The 19,819-nt window shown below is 37.7% G+C and overlaps 2 protein-coding genes across 5 annotated transcripts in view; both read left to right on the top strand.

Annotated features, from left to right (window-relative positions):
* The window catches only part of Dlc1 (DLC1 Rho GTPase activating protein), a 445,416-nt gene that overhangs the window by 302,913 nt on the left and 122,684 nt on the right, over nt 1–19,819 (top strand). The window lies entirely within an intron of this gene.
* On the top strand, nt 10,691–11,455 carry LOC101601317 (spindle and kinetochore-associated protein 1-like). Its single transcript, XM_004657100.2, has one exon. It carries the CDS (start codon nt 10,691–10,693, stop codon nt 11,453–11,455), a length of 765 nt encoding a protein of 254 aa, XP_004657157.2.

The following is a 19,819-nucleotide window of genomic DNA, read 5'->3' as shown; positions in this document are numbered from 1 at the left end:
AGCTCAAAAGCAAAAAAATTAAGGAAGTTTCTTGGCCAATTTATTTCATGAAGGACCTCTGCTAAGCAACAGGACTGAAATTTATTCCCAGGCAACAGAATCTTCTAGAAAACAACCTATTTCATTTTTGCATCGTCAAAACAACTGATATCTTCAGTATTTTCATTTAAAATGTTGTGATTGCTATAGAGAGCAAACAATTTTTAATTTACCTCATTTCCCCTAAAGAATCCTGACAGCTTTGCAAAGATATATAAGCAATTCTTTTTCTGTTCACCTCTACCCAAGTAATTTTGTAAAATAAAAATATGACAATTTTTTAATCAAAGAAAGTTGCCCGTATATGTCAGATATCTTACTCACTTGTTTTATTTTATACACTTAGAAGCTGTAGCAAGTCCAAAATTTGCAAAGTTCAGTCCTGGCAATTTATGTTAAAATGAATGCAAAAGGACACAGCTTCTTACATGTACTTTAGGTATATTTTCATTTTATTAGACTTGGTTTCAGACATTCTTTGCATTTTTAAGAAATCTTTTAATTTGCTTCCATTTTAATGTGTAATATAAAACTCTCTACCTCTTACTGAAGCATATTAAGCATGAAAATTTGAAAACAACATCAAAGTAGAAAGAGTCAAAGCGAATTTTAAAGACCTGAAAGCTAAAATTTTTTTCAAATTATAATGCTCTATTTCATATATGTGAAATGCTAACAGACCCATAAAATGGCATACTCATTGTTTATTGGACACTGGCATTCCAGCAGTGTTTCCAACCAATCATTCTTTTATGTTTCCTGTGCAAAACTGAGTATAAAGAAATGTTTCTCATAGTTTGTTTGAAACATTAAACCAAAATGAAGTCAGTTTCATGCATTCTCCTTTCACCATAGTGAAGGAATATCATTGGTAGCAAGTTGTTCTAGTGCTTATAATGTTTGTTCCCTTTAAAAATAAGGACACAAGGGCTAGAGGGATGGCTTAGAGGTTAAGGCACTTGCTTGTGAAGCCTAAGGACCCATGTTCAACTCTGCAGATCCCATGAAAGCCACACACACTAAGGTGAGGCAAGAGCAATGTTGCACATGCCCACTAGGTGGTGCAAGCATCTGAAGCTCGATTTGAGTGGCCGTGGTGCCAATTCTTTCTCTCAAAAAAATAAAAATAAAAAAAATAAGGACACAAGAATGAGCAGAAACAAAAATTATAAAAAGTAGGGCTTCCCAAAAATAAGCAACTTATCGTGTTCTTTCAAGTGAGCGTTAATGTTCTTTGAGTAAAGCACAGTGGATTATATACACGTATACTGCTCAAGGTCTTTGGCACCAACTTCTGATCTTGGGAAGAAGACCGAGGAAGTTCTAGTCTAATGGATCAAGAGAACAGTTTGTACAAGGTGCCTACTGTGTGCATTGCTCCATATTAAATGATCTACCTGTTGTATAAGTATCTAAATGTTTCACAGTATCCGTTAAGAGCTATTTAGGATTATGCCTATGTACAAAGCAAGAAATTGAGGCACATATAAGTTCACACAATTTAGTAATTGATAGAGTAAAGATCATCTCAACCAGTTTGAATGATTACAAATTTTGAGCTTTACCTTATGATGGAGAAAGAAGAATCAGTGCCCATTAAACAGAGTAGAGTAAAAGAACAATAATATCCAATATAACACAGCAGAAGCTGTAGGGAAGGGTGGCAGAAGTCAAGTCTTCTGAAATCATGAGGCAGCACTTAAGCTGGAGAGACAAAGTTGAAATTTTAGCAGATTGAATTTGGAACTTGTAAGGGAAAATCAAAAGCAGAAAGTTTAATATCTCACTTGAATCTTAAAGGTTGTGTCTAGCCTACATAAAAATATTTCAGTATATTCAATGCTAATTTTGGAATGTACTTTTCTTATTTCACTTTTAAAATAATATCTCAAAATCTGCCTATAGAATAACATATACCATAATAACTTACACTATACAGAAAATACATACCATCTATAAAAATGCCTATGCTTTAACAACTTTTAGTTTTAATTTTGTCTACTATAATTGGAAGCAGTTTGGGATATGGGCTTTCTACATTCCTTTTCTCATTTTAGAATAACAAGCATAGGTGATTGTTATACATATTTTTAGAGTAGCTCTACATTTCTCAATGGAATCATTTATATAACTGTAATATATTTTACTGCACTGTACCATGAACACCACTTGTCAAATAAACTTTAATTGGTAAAAATAACACAAAGTTATTCTTATACATTGTAAGTATACCCTACTTTGTTTTTAAATAATAGACAAGTTTAACTTCTTCCTTGGTGATTCTGACCTTGATTTTAAGTCATGCATGACCTTTGGAAACAATTTTTCCCATCAGTAAAATGGGTGGCTTAATGAGGGTTCTGGTTGTCACCAGCCTTTGAGACATTTTCTCAACCACATGTCTTTATTTGTGTGAGCTGCCAGTAGCAATCATCTGGGTCAGTAGTGTCCACTTTCCCCACAAAGAGACTGAGGGGTGGTGTTTAGTTTATAGGGAAAATGTGTGAAAGGTGATGACCTTCGTTCTAGGCTGAGAAAACCTCTGGAGTGTAAAGTGGCTGGGAATCGTAGACTCGAAAGATGGTGCCTTCAAGTTTTTGCATGCTGGCCCTGCCTTAGCAGATCTGCAAGGGGAGTTTACAACACAATCACCTTGCACCCTCTTATATGGGGCTGCATTTCATCACTCCACCAGCAGCCTGTACTGCTGGCGTTCTCTACCATGACTGGCTGTCACTGAGCCTCCTTTGCAAGATACACACACATACACTCGCCCAAGGCTACTAATCTCTTTGGGAACAACTTTATTTCAAATTCTGCATTTCAGCACTTTAGTGCTATAAATATGTGAAGGAAGACTGCACACATTTAATTCCTAAAGTAATGATGGGCAGATTCACTTTGGATGTGGAAAAAAATAAATATGTGTGTCCTCCATGTCTGTTCTCCACAGGGATGGAGTACTTGCAAAACAAATGTATAAAAAATAATGAGTTAGGGGCTGAAGAGATGGCTTAGCAGTTAAGGCACTTGCCTATGAAGCCTAAGGAGCCATGTTCAACTCCTCAGATTCCACATGTAAGCCAGATACACAAGGTGATGCATGTGTAAGGTCACACACAGGTACAAGGTGGTGCACAGGTCTGGAGTTTGATTACAGTGGCTGGAGCCCTGGCACACCAATTCTCTCTCTCTCGCTTGCTCTCTCGCGCTCTCTCTCACTCTCTCTCGCTCTCTCTCACACTCTTGCTCTCTCTCATAAAAAAAGGCCAGTCTGTTGGACTTGCCTCAAAAAGAAAATTGGTGAGTTGGTGCTATCTAAAAGAATATGTGCCTTAGTGTCACAGAAAGGTAATACTTTATGGCAATGACCAAAGAATATAATTTTGTTATTTGACCTTTTCACTTACTGATCATTTTATTGAATGGTTTAGGAAGACTTGGTCTCTGATGAAAATGTATTTTGTGCTTTAAATTAATTCTTGCTTAGATCAAAATGCAAACATTCCTCAGCAATTATGCATGAACCACGCCTGTGTCTGAGGTTTCGCCTTTATGGGGACGCTCTTGTCTCCCATTGCACAGCTGCTTGGTGCTGAGAAGCCCGCTTTCTTCAGAAGCCCACATTTAAGCTAACTTCCTTCCTGAGCCAAAAGCAACTAGTCAATATTTTTATTTTGGTAAATACACATGGCATAAATATCAGTACTTTAACCATTTTAAAACATTTAGTTCTGAGACATTAAGTTCATAGTGCTGTGTACCCATCACTGTTACCTAGTTGCAGAATATCGTCATCTTTCCAAAAGGATATTCCCATGCCATTATGAAGTACAGCTTCAGGGCTGGCTCAGCAGCTAAAGCCACTTGCTTACAGAGCCTCCTGACTCACGTTCAATTCCCAAGACATCCATGTAAGCTGGAGGCAAAATGTCACGTAAGTATCTGGTGTTCATTTGCAACAAGAAGCTCCAGTATGCACTTGCATGCACATGCACATGCACGCGCGTGCGCGCGCGCGCACACACACACACACACACACACACAAATAAATTAATGTTAAAAAAAAAAAAGGCCAGCCCCAAACTTTCTCTTGGCTCCTAGAAATCACTAATATGCTCTCTGTCTGTGTGGATTCATTATTCTAGATATTTCCTATAAATATAAGTATACAACATGTGGCTGTTTATATCTTAACTTCTTTTTCTTGGTGTTACCTTAATTCACCCACGTATCATGTGTGTCAGAACTTTATTTCCTTTAAGACTGAATAATATCTAATTGTATGGACTTACTACATTTTATTTATCATCTACCCATTTATTGACAGATGCTTGAATTTTTTTTATTTTTATCTATTTTGAATAAGCCATTATAAATATTTTATACAGGCTTTTGTTTAAATATCTATTTCTATTTATTTTTGATATGTTATATTTGATTATATATATTATATTTGATATGTCAAATGTGTATATATATGATATATGTCAAATTAATAGGCTACATAATTGTATATTTAACTTTTAATATTTTTCTTGTTCTTTGACAATTTTATACATGTATATGTTGTATTTTGTCTTATAGACCCCCATTGCCCTCTCTTATCCCCATCCCACTTCTGCTGAACTCTTTATTCCCACCACTTACCAGTAAACAGATCACCACAGAGAATCACTTTTCTTTCCCAGTAACCATTAGCTGCCAATAGCTCCTCAAGGATGGATTGGACCTTTGAGCCCCTCCCCCATCCATAATAGCATATTGACTGCCCTACCTTGTGCAGATACCCAGAGCTACTACAAGTTCATGAGTGCAATAGTCTTGCCATGGCCAGAAGACAGGGATTCTCACCACTCTCCAACTCTCACATTCTTTCCAACCCTGTTGCTTGATGTTCCCTGAGTCTTGAGAGGGAGGGGGACATAGACAGATTAGTGTGTGAATGTAGCTGTGGATGTGTGCATGCATGCGTGCAGGTGTGTGTATATTTGGCAGTATTTGAAAATGTAACCCACGCCCTTGTTCATGTTAAGGAAGTGTTGTCCTGCTGAGCTATATCCCCAGCCCTGTAAAACTATTTTAAGTGGTTTCAACACTTTTATGTTTCCACTTCTGTACATCCTCATCATTTGCTATTTTTGTATTATTATTATTATTATTATTATTATTATTATTATTATTGCTATCATAATAACTGTCCTAGTGTGTACGAAATGGTTTGCCATTGTACTTTGTTCCCCCATTTCCCTTATGTCTGTTGCCTTTGGGCATCTTTTCGTGCACTCTGGTCTTTTTTTAATCTCTGGAGAAATGCCAACTGATTTGAAAATATTGCCTCAAATTCTGTGGATCATCTCTAATCCTTAGTGGTTTCTTTTTTCTTTTCTTTTTTTTTTTTTTTTTTTTCAGTTTTTCTAGGTAGGGTTTCACTCTAGTCCAGGCTGACCGGGAATTCACTATGTAGTCTCAGGGTGGCCTCGAACTCATGGAGATCCTCCTACCTCTGGCTCCTGACTCCTGGGATTAAAGACATGTGCCACCACACCCAGCTTTTAGTGGTTTCTTAAAAGTTTGGTGCTCTTGTCATTATTGGTTTGGTTTAATTATTTTTTCTTTGGTTTTTTGAGGTAGAGTCTCACTCTAGTCCAGGCTGACCTGGAACTCACTATGTAGTCTCAGGGTGACCTCGAACTCATGGCGATCCACCTACCTCTGCCTCCCAAGTGCTGGGATTAAAGGCATGCGCCACCATGCCTGGCAGGTTTAATTTTTTGAGATAGGGTCCTGCTGGCCTTAAAATCTCAGTGTGTTGGTATTGCTATGGGCACAATTGTGTCTAGCTCAGTATTATCCTTATATGCCCAAAACTCTAATTTTGATGAAATGTAACTTATTTAAATTTTGTTTTGTTCCTTGACTTTTGGTTCATGTTGAAGAATTCACTGCCAGATCCAAGATTTTAGAGATTTACATTTACCTTTCCTTCTAGGAGTTTCAAAGTTTTAGTTCTTAAATATAGCTCTCTGATCAACTGTTAGTTAATTTTTGTATCTAGTAAGAAGAGACAACCCACCACAGCTCAAGGAATTTTGCAGAAGAGGGGTCAGAAAGATTGTAAGAGCCACAGGTTGAGACATCATGCCTAGAGGCCTTCCCTCCCCACAAAAATAACTGGCTGCTGCTCCCAGGACACATGAACCACAGCCCCATGGGGAACGCCTGCAACCCCACTAAAGAGGGTCCCCGATGGCATAGGGGCAGGGATGAGGGAAAAGAGGGTACCAACATATGATGTATCCATATGAAATATGTTGTTAATAATAATAATAAAACACTTAAAAAAGAAGAGATAAGGACCCATAGTTATTGTTTCACATGTGGCTGTCCAATTTTTCAGAACTGTGTGTTAAAGAAACTGCTCTTTCCATCAGGCACTCAATTTTGAAATATTGTCATTCATAGTATCTTAAAATTATTATATATTACTTTTTGGCTAATTCATTCAAGAGAAGAATCCTAACTTCTTTCATATTTCTTGTATTTTATTTAAGGACTGAAATGAGCCCCAAGCTTTTGATCCAGGACAATATTTTGAGAGAACAATTTCAATTGTTTTAATATATGAGTTAATATGACATATTCTCTGTCTTCAAGATACTCCTAGGCAAAACAGCACATTTAATAGTCCCTGGACATGGGTGGCTATTGAACGACACTGACAAAGACTAAGAGATAGACAAGTAAATGTCTCCCAGCTATAAAGTAGTATTGGGGAGGTGGTGTTTGACCCATTTCTTTATGGTCTATTATCTAGGCTCTTACTACTAGACTGCACAGTTCCTAATCAACTAGAATTGTGAAGGTGTGCTGGGTGGTTCCAATTTAAAACTGGAAACTTGTGTGACTTTTCCTGGGAAACATCCCAAACACCTTCAAATGTGTGTGTGTGTGTGCAGTATATGTACATTTGTGGGTGTGCAGATGTTTGTGTCCCATGTAAGCTTCCAAAGGATAATTTTGAGACTTTTACCCACTATAACACTATGCCAGAACAGTTCCAAGTATGTACTTAGTAATTCTTTATTGGATGGGATGCATGCATTCATGGAAGGATGAATGGATTTTTGAATTAATTATAATTAGTTATTTAATTAATTAAAATTAACAAAGAGCATATATAATGTGTGAACTCTCCCAAGATGGTTGTGTGATTGGACAAGTTAGATGTCCACTTCATGGCACTGGGTATGATAATATCTGATCCCAGTCGTGAATCACAGCTGCCAGCAAACTTGTCTCTCTGAGACCCACCTGTCGTCACTCATGTGTTACCACGGGCCCTCAGATCAGTGAAGCTGGAAGTGGAGGAAGATAAGAGCACAAAGGGATCCGATTTTCACCCCTCGGAAGTGGCAATTGGTTTGTCTCCTTACACCTTTTCCTGGGAGAAGTATTTCCATGTTCCCAAGGAAAAATACATCCTTCAGGCAGGGGTGTAGCTGGAGGGGCCATTGTGGCTAGTCCCCTCAGCTGTTGCAGAAAGAAGGGCTCTTCAGTGACACTTGACAATGTGCCAGTCCCACCAGTGATAAGAAAACCCTGACGTACTAATAGTCACTACGGGCCACAGGCCTCATTTCATAACACAGAGCCGCAAAGTCCACCAAACAAGGCCAGTGACGGCACGGTGTGACCTTGAATGCTTGCCAGCACGGTTCTGGAAACTACAGAACAACTTTCCTAGAACTATTAAAACAAAGAATGACCTCTAAATGAATCTTTAGAGGATGTCCTCCGTGGTTAAAAGGGTCCTCATTTACATATTTTCCATTCTCTTCCCACTCTTGTTGGGTCATAAGGAGTCCCAGGCATTAGTTGTGTATCTACACTTTTTCTGTCAGTTGGCAGGCTGTTTTTCAAGATAACTTGAAACCTTCATGCAGGAGAGAAAAAGAAATCTGGTATGTTTTATTAAGAATATATCTTAACTCTCTCCCTCACTCATAAATAAATAAATAACATTTTTTTAAATTTTTTGTTTTTTATTTTTATTTATTTGATCGATAGACAGAATGGGTGTGCCAGGGCCCCCAGCCACTGCAAACGAACTTCAGATGCATGGGCCACCTTGTGCATCTGGCTTACACAGGTCCTGGGGAATCAAGTCTCGAACCAAGGTCCTTAGGCTTCACAGGCAAGCGGTTAACTGCTAACCCATCTCTCCAGCCCATAAATCATATTTTAAAAACCTGTGCTGGAAAGCTAGCTTAGCAGTTAATGTGCTCACCTGCAAAGCCAAAGGACCCAGGTTCTACTCCCCTGGACCCACATAAACCAGATAGTTACAAAAGGTGGTACTTGCATCTGGAGTTCACTTGTAGTAGCTGGAGGCCCTGGAGTGCCCATTCACTCTGTCTTTCTCTCACCCTCTCTCTTTCTCCCTCTCTCTCTCTCTCTTTCTCTCTCCCTCTCTTTCTCTCTCTCTCTCAAATAGATAAAAATAAAAAATTATTAAGACTATATCCTCTTATTAAAAATGTGTAAAACATTAAATTATCAAAATTTCATTAAACATTTTTTTGAGTTTTTAGTATATATTTGGAGCCTTACTGAAGGCAATACTATTGACAAAGAGACAAAGAAGGATAAAAAGTTATTCAAGGGGGTTTCTTTCCAATGGAAGTCCCTCACATTTCATATCTGAGTTGCTTAAATATTTACTGCTTTTTTTGGTGTGAGTGTATATGTGTGAGTGTGTTTGAGTGTGGGCATGTGTGTGCCTCAGATGTACGGAGGTCAGAGAACAACCTTGGATGTCAGTCTTCACCTTCCATCTTGTTTTGGAGTCAGGGTCTCTCATTGCTCTCCATTGCACTTGCCACGCTAGCAGGTCAACAAGCTTGTGAGTGATGCTCCTGCCTCTGCCCTGCACCTCACTGCAGGAGTGCTGGGATCACTCTACTGCATCCAGCCTCTCATGGGCTCTGGGGATTGGAACTCAAGCACTCATACTTGTGAAGAAAGCACATTACTCACTGAGCCATCTCCTTGGCCCATTTTATTTTATTTTATTTTTTTACTTTTTAAATACCATGTCTTTTAAACTGACACTAATAATTTTTCAACATTGTCTGAGATTTCATAATTCATATATTTTCTAAAAGTATAAAGAGTCCCAATGCAGTCAGGGAGACATACTTCTTTGTCTATATGAAAACATTGCTGTTTCTCCATGTTTCAAGAACTAAAGTATACTGTAGTTATGAACGATGCATCCAGGTGTGTGGTATAATTATACACCATACTGTGGGTGTTAGTGTTCATGTACCATTCATAATCATGTCACTTGATTGTCACTCATTCACATATTTCCTTGAGACAAGTCTCTCTCTGAACCTGGAACTACAAACTACAGTGTTTGCAAGTCCCAGTGATTCTCTGGTCTCTCCAGCCTCCCCATTGGACTGGGGTTCCAGACATGCATAGCCATGCCTAACTATTTATGTGGGTGCTAGGGAATCAAACTTGGACTGTCACACCAGCCCTTGTGCTTGTGCGACAAATGCTCTTACTCAGTGAGCTATCTCTCCAGCCCCATCATGTAGGATTTTTATGGGCTTTAACTTTGTCTCTGAGTAGGTCTAAAGAGAAGAGCAACAAATTAATATTCATCTTCTACTCCCATGGTATTAAACATCTCCTTGAGATCTGAAGATTCAAAAAGAATGAAAAGGAGAGTTTGAATTCTACATAATAACAAAATAAAGTTATACAAATATTAATTTGGAATAGTGCCCTTGAGTAATGCCAACCTTGATTAGATCAAATGAAAGTGGGTGAAGGCCAAAACTAGAAGCAAACATTTAGTCAGATGGAAAACATCTCTGGATTTCTGCCTCTCAGACCTGACTGCCTCCCAAGCTGTTATATGGTAATATTGAAAACGTTCCACATATCACAGAGATAACAGGAGGATTAAAGGCATGTTTGAAGTTCTTGGAACTGTTCTAAGAAAGCCACTCCAGACATCATAAGCACTATCAATAATGCTGTGCAATCTATCATTAAAAACAGGCCATCGTTGTTTTAAAATCCGTTTCATATTTTTCTTGCATTCCCTGACCTCAAACTATCACGTTTTCATTAGCATACTGAAAAACCATCTTCATTGTCAAAATGGTGTCAAAAGCAATGCTAAAAAAAAACTAAAACAAGCAGAAAATATGATCTTGAAAAATAACAAACATGAATTTCCTTAGCCATGCATGTTAGGCATGAGGCTGACCACTAATGCAGCCACACCAAGTGCAGACACCATCCCTGTGTCCCTGTGCTTGGGAAGCAGCAGTGAGGGAGGGAGCCAAAGAAAAGCAGGGTGCTGCTGAAATATGAGTTCCAAGTCACTGCAAGATCAGCCTGTGGGAGAACCAGGAAAACAGGCAGGATTAGTGGCAATGGTGGATGCTTAAAAGAGGGATATAGCTAGCTGGGGCTTCTTGTCGTAAAGAACGCCATTTATGCCGCCTCCTCGCCTTCCCGGCAGGGTGCCAGCAAGTGGGGTCTTTGCTCCGGCCCCGCAGGCTGGGGGTCTGGGTCGGTGCTCGCGGGCTGGGACGCAGCCGAGCGTCGCTCAGCAGACACTGAAAAGATGGCTTCAGAACTGGAACAATTATGTTCTCATGTTAATGAAAAGATTAGCAATATTAAGAATACTCTGTCATTAAGAAATCTTGGCCAGGAACCTGCCTTGAAGAATATATTAAGTAAAATAGGAGCTGAAATCATTATAGTAAAAGAACTTCTAAATGAATTTGAATTGGAAATCCAGTATCAAGAACAAACCAACACTTCATTGAAAGAGCTCTGTGAATCTCTTGACGAAGATTTCAAAGATGTGGAACATCTCAAAGACAACATTCCTTCCCATTTACCTCAAGTAGCAGCAACCCAGAGCTTGGTTAATGGATCAGAACTTAACCTTCAAGAACCAGTCAAAGTTAAAGAACCTGTACCAGTCAAGAAACCCTCAAAAGAACAAAGAATTATTAAAGAAATGCCATTTATAACTACTGATGAGTTCAGTGGTGTGCCTGCATACATGAAATCTCGTTTAACCTATTGTCAAATTAATGATGTTATTAAAGAAATCAACAAGGCAGTAGCTAGTAAATACAAGATCATGCATCAACCAAAAGAATCTATGAATTCTGTGAATAGAAATCTCTACCACAGGTTTATTAATGAAGAAACAAAGGACACTAAAGGTCATTATTTCATAGTGGAAGCTGACATAAAGGAGTTCACGACTTTGAAAGCTGACAAGAGTTTTCATGTCATCCTGAATATTTTGCAATATTGCCGGAGGTTGTCAGAGGCCGGAGGGGGAGGACTTACCCGCTATGTCATAACTTGAGGCCTCTGTGATCATTGGAACTGACTGGAAGTAGTGTATAGAAACTAGTCTTATAGTTTTATTACATATAATTTCCTGGTCTTGTTTCTTATAGAAATAAAACCTCTTTTGGGTAAAGCCAAAAAAAAAAAAAAAAGAAATGCCATTTATGGGCCAGGTGTGGTGGCGCACGCCTTTAATCCCAGCATACAGGAGGCAGAGGTAGGAGGATCACCGTGAGTTCATAGCCACCCTGAGACTACATGAACTCCAGGTCAGCCTGGGCTAGAGTGAAACCCTACCTCAAAAAAGAAAAATAGAAAAAACCTCAAAACAAGAATGCCATTTATGGGGGTTGGAAAGATGGCTTAGTGGTTAAGGTTTATCAGAGATAAACATCTTGGTACTATTGACTAGAATTCCGCATGGGTGTTTGCATATTTACAACACAGTTTGTTTACCCTGGAGTTGGTGGTCATCTTGGGTCTATGGGAGCAGGGCCTGCTCTGCATCCGTGCCTTCTTGTCCATGATCTGCTAAAGTCCTGGTTATGATTCATTTGACCTCACTGATGACCAGCTTTAGTTTGCCAGCATTTGGCATGTGAGTTATGTTAAAACTTCATTTTAATACTGGGCTATTTTACCTGCCAAGGTGTCAGGTAAATTTAGAAAAAGTTGTATAAACCTTCTCCATTTGGGGGTTTCTTTTGCTTTCACTTTAATACCAGCTTGCTTTGTATTTCTTTCATAGTTATTGTAAAAAAAGAGCTTCCATTTCAGGGAACCAGAAAAAACAAACCAGCATTCCCCTCCCAGAGCTCCATGGTTTTTGTTTTGTTTTGGTTTGGTTTGGTTTTTGGGTTTTGGTTTTATACATTATATAATCTACCAAACAGGGCCTGTGTGCTTAGTACTTGTTAGGAATTTCAAGAAAGAAACAAAGGCTGTATATATATGTATGTATGTATGTATGTATGTATGTATGTGTGTGTATATATATATATATATATTACAAGTTTACAATTGTTTCCTACCTTTCCTCCTGAGCATATACCTACAAAAATCAGTCCACATCACCAATATTTAGAAAGGCCAATCTTATATCTAGGAATCTCATCATTGATTTAAATACACTGCCTAGATTGGTTATTCCATATTTAACATTTACTGGATTTTTTTGCTACTTATGAGCACTAATGCCATATTTCATAATTTCAAGCAGCCACATCAGACTCTCTAGAAACAAAATTAAAGTTTACTTGAAATTACAGAATATGGTAAGATTATTCAGAATGTGAAACTTTAACACTGCATGGATTCTAAAAACCCTAAGTCTTTATTATCCATCTACATATCTTAGAAAGTTGGAAAGCTTGATTTTTCCCCATGCAATACAGGCCAAATACCTACTCACCTGAAATGCCTTCCCGAGAAGATAAGCCCCCCACCATCCCCTCCTAAAGTTTTCAAGGGAGTGTTATTTTTTCTCAAATGTACATAACTTAGACCAGACTTATCAAAACCAAAGCCATCAATGACCCTTAACATTCTCTTCATTTTCATAATCTTTAACATTCTTCATATTACTTAAAATCAGTGAAAATTATACAGTATATTGAATCCAACTGACATAAATAGGGTTTGCACAATTTGGGCTGCTAATAATGGATCTAGGAAAATGCTTTTTCTTTGTTGATAGATTTTTCCAATGTTCTTTCCCAGTTTTAAGGAAATGCTTAGAAAATTCTGGTTTTGAATGTATTAGGGATCCTGAGGGGTATGTGTCTCTGCATTCAAATTCCCATTGCCTTTTTAATTCTAACCCTAGATCACTATTGGAAAGTTATGATTTAAGATTGATCCGACATTTTATATAATATTTACAGAAATGAAACAGAATATTCTGATATAACATAAAAGGACTTTCAATCTAAAAACTGTGCACTGAAAACAGAACTCTCCATAGCATAGCATAGCAATACATGCCTATAATCCCAGGACTTGGGATGGTGAGGCAAGAGGACTGCAGGTTCCATGCCAGCCAGGGCTGCATAGTGAGGTTAAGACTAGCCTAAGAAACATCTTGTCTTAAAAAAAAAAATCTAAGGGTTATAGCTCAGTTATAGTGTGCTTGCTTAACATGTACAAGGCATCAAACTCATTGTAAACATAATTGAAATTGTTTCTCTAAAGTTTATGCTGGGGGACAAAGAGTGTTTGTCCTCATTGTTCTTGTAAAGATTGACCAAAATAAAGACAAGGAGGCTGATAAGTACGTGTTTCTAAACTCAGTCCCTTCTAAAACTAATAGATAAGAGGACCTATGTGTAAGTTTCATGAAACACATTTCCTGTCAATGTTTTTAAATTGTTTCTTGAATTTCACAGACAGAGGCATCTATAAACTCATACAAAATGAATTTATTTCAAACATTTGAAATAACAAATCAGCTATAAAGATATCATGGGAATGTGGCCTTGCTGACTGAGAAGTCCTTCTTCTGTCATGCAGTGATCTATGATTCACATGGGATAAAAAATGAGAAGAGTCTTGAATAATTTTGTGCTATGGTCAATAGAGACAAACCCCAGCTATTTTGCACTTTAAACCAAATAGCATCTCAACTGAGAGTTCAGCATCGTAGAAGGCATAATCTACAGTGATCTGTACATTTTTTAAAATTGAATATGCACAATTCAAATATTTATAAGTATACACCCCATATATTGAAAGTGTAAAATATTTTATCTATAGAATTCCTCTGTGTGTGTGCATGTGTGTGTGTGTGTGTGTGTGTGTGTGCGCACGCGCTCGCTAGGGTCACGAGTAACTTGTAATTCACTCTGTAGCCTCCCCTCTGTAGCCTCAGTTTGCCCTTGAACTCACAGTAATCCTCCTACCTCAGCCTTCCCGAGTACTAGGATTAAAGGCATGTGTCACCACGCCCAGCTGTCTAATTGCTTAAGCATGGCTTTTCAACATCCACAGTATTGACCTTGACATTTTAGGCCCCATATGTGTCTGTCCCAAGAGGCAACCCTGTGTGCTGTTTGATGTCAGCAGCATTCATGACCTCTACTGATTATGCACCAGCACTATTTCCTCAGTTATGGGAGCCACAAAGCTTCCCTGGGCACTACTCAATGTCTCCTGGAGAGAGCAAAACTGCCCCAGAGGAGCATCACCATTGTAAATCACAATGTAAATGTAATACTGTACCAATATATATAAAGAAAACATCAAAATGTCCAATTTTAAAGTTGAGTTCATTTTATTTTTAGTAGTGCTAAACATACCTCATAATATTTATCATTAATAATTTTGTTAATGTTCAAATGATTTCCACATTTGTTAAAGTACTGGACCTAGAACCCAGGGCCTTATACGTATTAGGCAAGCACTCCACCACTGAGCCACATCCCAACACTCAAATACGTGTGTGTGTGTGTTTGCAGATGCATGTGTCCCATGTGATCGTGTTTAGAAGCCAGAGAAAAAATGCTCGCTGTTCCCTATTTCTCTTTTATGGTGTTTCCTTGAGACAGTCTCTGAGTCTTGAGTTCCCTGTTTGTTTTTTGTTTGTTTGTTTGTTTGTTTGTTTGTTTGTTTTGGCTTTTGGTTTTTGGGGTTTTTTTTGTTAGACTGACAACCAATGAGCTCCAGTGCTCCTCTGGTTTCAACATCCCCTCAACTCTGGGGTTAAAGCCACGCCTGGCCATTTGCAGCTTTTTATGTGAATGCTGGTGGTCAAACTTGAGCCCCCATGCTTGCGAAGAAAGCGCTCTTGCCCACTGAGCCATCTCCTTGGCACTTTTAATTTTTTTTATTTTAAATCTTAACAAAAGAAAGCACTCTGCTTCAAATTCAGTTTAGTTCAGTATTCATTTTTGACAGCCATCAATGAAGAAAAAGATATCAAATTCCCAATGTACACAATGCTGCCTTTTCACTAATCTACTGCACAAAACTCCCATGCAGACCACGGATTATCTATAGGACTTTTTTGAAATGTTACTAGTAAAGATCTTGCTTTGTTGTCTTAAAAATAAATAGGAAATTACATTTTTACATTTTGAACAAATATGTTTGAAATTAGTGCAACTGTTCAGTTTTTTCTTTTTATCAGGTCAGGAAACTGTATTCTGATGTAAAAAATGTATATATTATGGGACCTCATTAGGGATTAATAAGCATTGTTTACAATAGTGAATTTACATGACAATACAGTGTTTTGTATGTCACATGATAGGTTCTTTTTATGAAGCTATTATTTACTTAGTCTTTGTTTGAATGTCACCTTTATCTTGGAGAAACACATTCTGCAGGGTTTGTTTTAGTGCATACTCAGCACCCTAACAGTGACAGCTGCTTGTCATCACCGATGTGTCAGCACCTTGAGTTATTTGCTTTTTGCAAAGAAAATTGGCATGTTGTCTATAGGTCTGAATTCTTTGTGATGAGATAATCAGGAAACCTCTGTTTGGCAACAAAGTGTTTTACGGTTTGTTTCAAATATTTTTAATGAATTTACTATATTTTAATAACTTAGGGGTTTTAATTAAAACATTAGAATATTGTATATTTTTAGCTTTAATTTCTTTGCTAAAATAGCTTATCTGTTCGTTCTGCAATGTTATCTCCATAAATCAACTTGGACTTCTTTTTGTGGTTAAATTTATAGTTTTTCCAGAAAATATTTTTCATTAAAGGAGCCATTCACGGTTGAATATACCACTCATTGGTTTTTCTATGGAGGCTTATAATGGAGAAGAGAAACACTCACTCATATTCCGTTACTGAAACAACATTGAGAGAAAACCATAAGCTGAGCGGTCCTGAGACATCTGCACTTTCAGTTAGCTATGGATTCCACACCCCTTTCACTGCCGAATTGCTTATAAATCACACTTATTTGGATCCTTACGAATATTTCTATTTTTGTTTACCATCAAAGGACCGTATTTGTTTGACACTTTTGCTTTTCAAAGAATTTTTAGTCAAGCTGGGCATAGTGGCTTATGCCTTTAACCCCAGCACTTGGGAGGCAGAGGTAGGAGGATCAACGTGAGTTCAAGGCCACCCTGAAATTGCATAGTGAATTACAGGTCAGCCTGGGCTAGAGTGAAACCCTACCTCAAAAAAAAAAAAAAGATTTTTTTTTTAGTCATTTTTTTAAGCAAAGCAAGAGTATTCATTTATATTTATTTTCAACGGTAATTAAACATGAAGCTGACTATCATGTAAACACACACCACAAGAGAAATCTGACAAAGCACATTTTGGATACTGACATTTATAATTTCTTGCTAAAGACAGCGGCTTTCTTTATCCGTTAGCTGATACCTCAAAGCCAAGTTTTCTCTGAGGAAAGACTGCTTAGAAAATGAGTAAATAGGGCTAGAGGGATGGCTTAGCTGTTAAGGCGTTTGTCTGCAAAGCCAAAGGACCCAGGTTCAATTTCCAGGACCCACATTAGCCAGATGTACAAGGGGGTGCATGCATCTGGAGTTCTTTTGCAGTGGCTGGAGGCCCTGCAGTGGGGCCCTGAGGTGCCCATTCTCTCTCTCTCTTCCTCTTTCTCTGTCAAATAAATAAATTAATTTAATTAAGTAATAATAAAAACAAACTGAGTAAATAAATGCATCCATGTTTTAAGAGATTTCTTACCATTTCATGGGGAAATGAATAGAAAGCAGCTATTTTCCAAAATGTTATGAAACTATCAAACATCAAAAATTCATATTAAAATATGAAGAGGTATATCTTAGCTCTTCATTCTGCCTTAGTACCATTATTTTCAGACAAATTTCTTTTCAAGTGAAATAATATGCATTTGCCTGTCTCAAGTTGACTTAGGTTCACCCATAAGTTAATTGAAACAAGCCTGTTAACCACTGAAAGCAAATGAGTGATTAGGAGCTCTCCCAGCCCACCCAAGCCATGGAATTCAGTATCCCCTAAATAGACTAGGCATATTAAAAATGACCTGTGACATATGACATGTGGAATGAAGTTGAAATCAACATTAATCCACACAAATTAAATATTCTTGAAGGCTTAATTTCATTTTTACTTAGTAAAAAAAATAAAATAAAATATAAATAGAAATTAATCATGCTTTCTCCAGTGGACCATCTTGCACAGTGGCCAGAGTGCCAGACCCTACTTTTTGGATCCCTATCTTAGACTACATACTAGATATTCTTAGAAGTACCTTGATATATACATTACTGCAGACTGAAGTGACTTTTACTTTCCTATCTAAAATTAAAACTTGTAATGCAGACTTTTAATTTTAGGGAATTATTTTGTTGTTGTTGTTTTGTTTTGTTTGTTTTTCCTCTAGTGGAACCATTCAGTCAGTCATGCCATCTGGTCTGTAACAATGTGAGTTGAGCATGTGCTCACAGAATCCCCATTGCAAGACTGGCCAGATCCAGGCAATATGATCAAGAAGGTGTTAAGAAGCAAGCCAATTAGTGCTGTAGTTTATAGTTACAGTGCAAAATACAAGACAGGTGCTTATAGTAGTAACTGGTTAAAAAGCATTCTCTCCACTTAGTCATATGTAAAGGCAACGAAGGAATTTGACCACAAGCATTCTCATAAATTTTTAAAAACAGTTCCCTGGCTGAGCTAATAAATGAATAGAACAGTTCAGAATTTCCAGCCAGAGTGTGACAAGTAATTGGTGAGATCGGCAAAATACCTAGTGACTATTTAAAAAGAGGTTATGTTTTCAGATCATTAAAGTGTGACATTTTATTTGCCAATGATTTATTTTATTTGTAAAGTATCTTACTCATAATGAAATGAAATAGCCATGACTTTAGCTCAATAAAATATTTTACTGCTTCTAAAACCTGTGAGTATATGTGTGTCTGTGTGTGTTTGGAATGTGTAAAAGAGTTGAAAATACCCTTAACTGTTCTATAATCATTTCTTTCTTTCGAGGTATAAAGGGTTTTTTTAAACTCTGGAATTTGAGCTTTACCCTATCAATACTTACCAACAGAAAGCTAAAACTAATTTAAACATCTATGTGAAATAGTATATTTAACCTTAAGCTAGATTTAGTGTTCTCACTACTTTCCCCTACAAATAACTAAAAGTGAGTGAGCTTGGAAGATATCTGCTCTAATCAAAGTCTGATGTAGCACCCAGCTCCTCTGTTTTCCATCCCAGACTCAAAGTGTTTGCATGGCCAACAGATCTTAGCCACCAATAGGTCTAATTATCATCATTTTTGAAGTATCCTAGGCCAGATGAATGTTCAAAATATGTCTCTGACTTGGTAGCAGTATTTTCCCCTTGAGCATTTTTGTTCCCACAACAAAAATGAATGCTACAATGGTTCTATTGAACTTGAAGACATCAGAGATCCAAAAAGTTACTAATGTTATATACTTCTATGTAAGACTTATAATGATGTCTCCCATGCCATCCAGCAACAGTGGTGGAAGTGAGTTTGTATTCCAGTGAAGAGATTAGTGGTACAATCAATGCAAGGCTACAGAGCTGCTTGCTTATCATGTTATTTCCCATTTATTCTGTTTTGTTGCACAAAAAGTTCATTTCATGGAAGGAACAGGAGTCCTATCACAAAGCTATTTTAAAAGGAATTTCCTCTTCTGTACATAACTCAGAACATTTGCCTTAAAAACTAAGAGCCTATATTTATAACTAAGTACAGGAGGGGAAAGATATTCTTAGAATAAAATTGGCAAGAAGAGAGGATGGGACACAAATCCACTCTATCAAGCCATTTTTATATAGACCTAGCCTACTTATCCTTTAGACAGGACTGGACACACCCATCAGAGTTTTTTTTTTTATTTTTCAATTTCTTCCTATTAATATTATGCCCAGTCTATATTATTACTTTTCCCATTTCTGTAACACAATACCTAAGAGAAAGGCTTTTAAAAAGGAAAGATTTGGGCTGCAGGGATGGCTTAGCCATTAAAGTGTTTGCCTGCAAGGCCAAAGGACCTACGTTCCATTCCTCAGGACCCACATTAGCCAGAGGCACAAGGGGGCACATGTGTCTGGAGTTCATTTGCAGTGGCTGGAGGTCTTGGCGTGATCATTCTCCCCCCGCCCCACTCTCTCCCTATTTCTCTGTCAAATAAATGAAATATTTAAAAAAAAAAAAAAAAGGAAAGAAAAGAAAGGAAGAGAGAGAAAGGAAGGAAGGAAGGAAGGAAGGAAGGAAGGAAGGAAGGAAGGAAGGAAGGAAGGAAGGAAGGAAGGAAGAAGGAAGGGGAAAGAAAGATTTATTTTGTTTATGGCTTCAGGGGTTTTTACCCATCATAGCAGGGAGAGCATGACAGAGCAGCTCACATAGTTGGAGCCAGGAATCAGAGAAAGAGCAATCAGGGAC

The sequence above is a fragment of the Jaculus jaculus genome, chromosome 1 (assembly GCF_020740685.1).
Source record: "Jaculus jaculus isolate mJacJac1 chromosome 1, mJacJac1.mat.Y.cur, whole genome shotgun sequence".
Classification (NCBI taxonomy): Eukaryota; Metazoa; Chordata; class Mammalia; order Rodentia; family Dipodidae; genus Jaculus; species Jaculus jaculus.
This window is presented reverse-complemented; position numbering and strand designations above follow the sequence as displayed.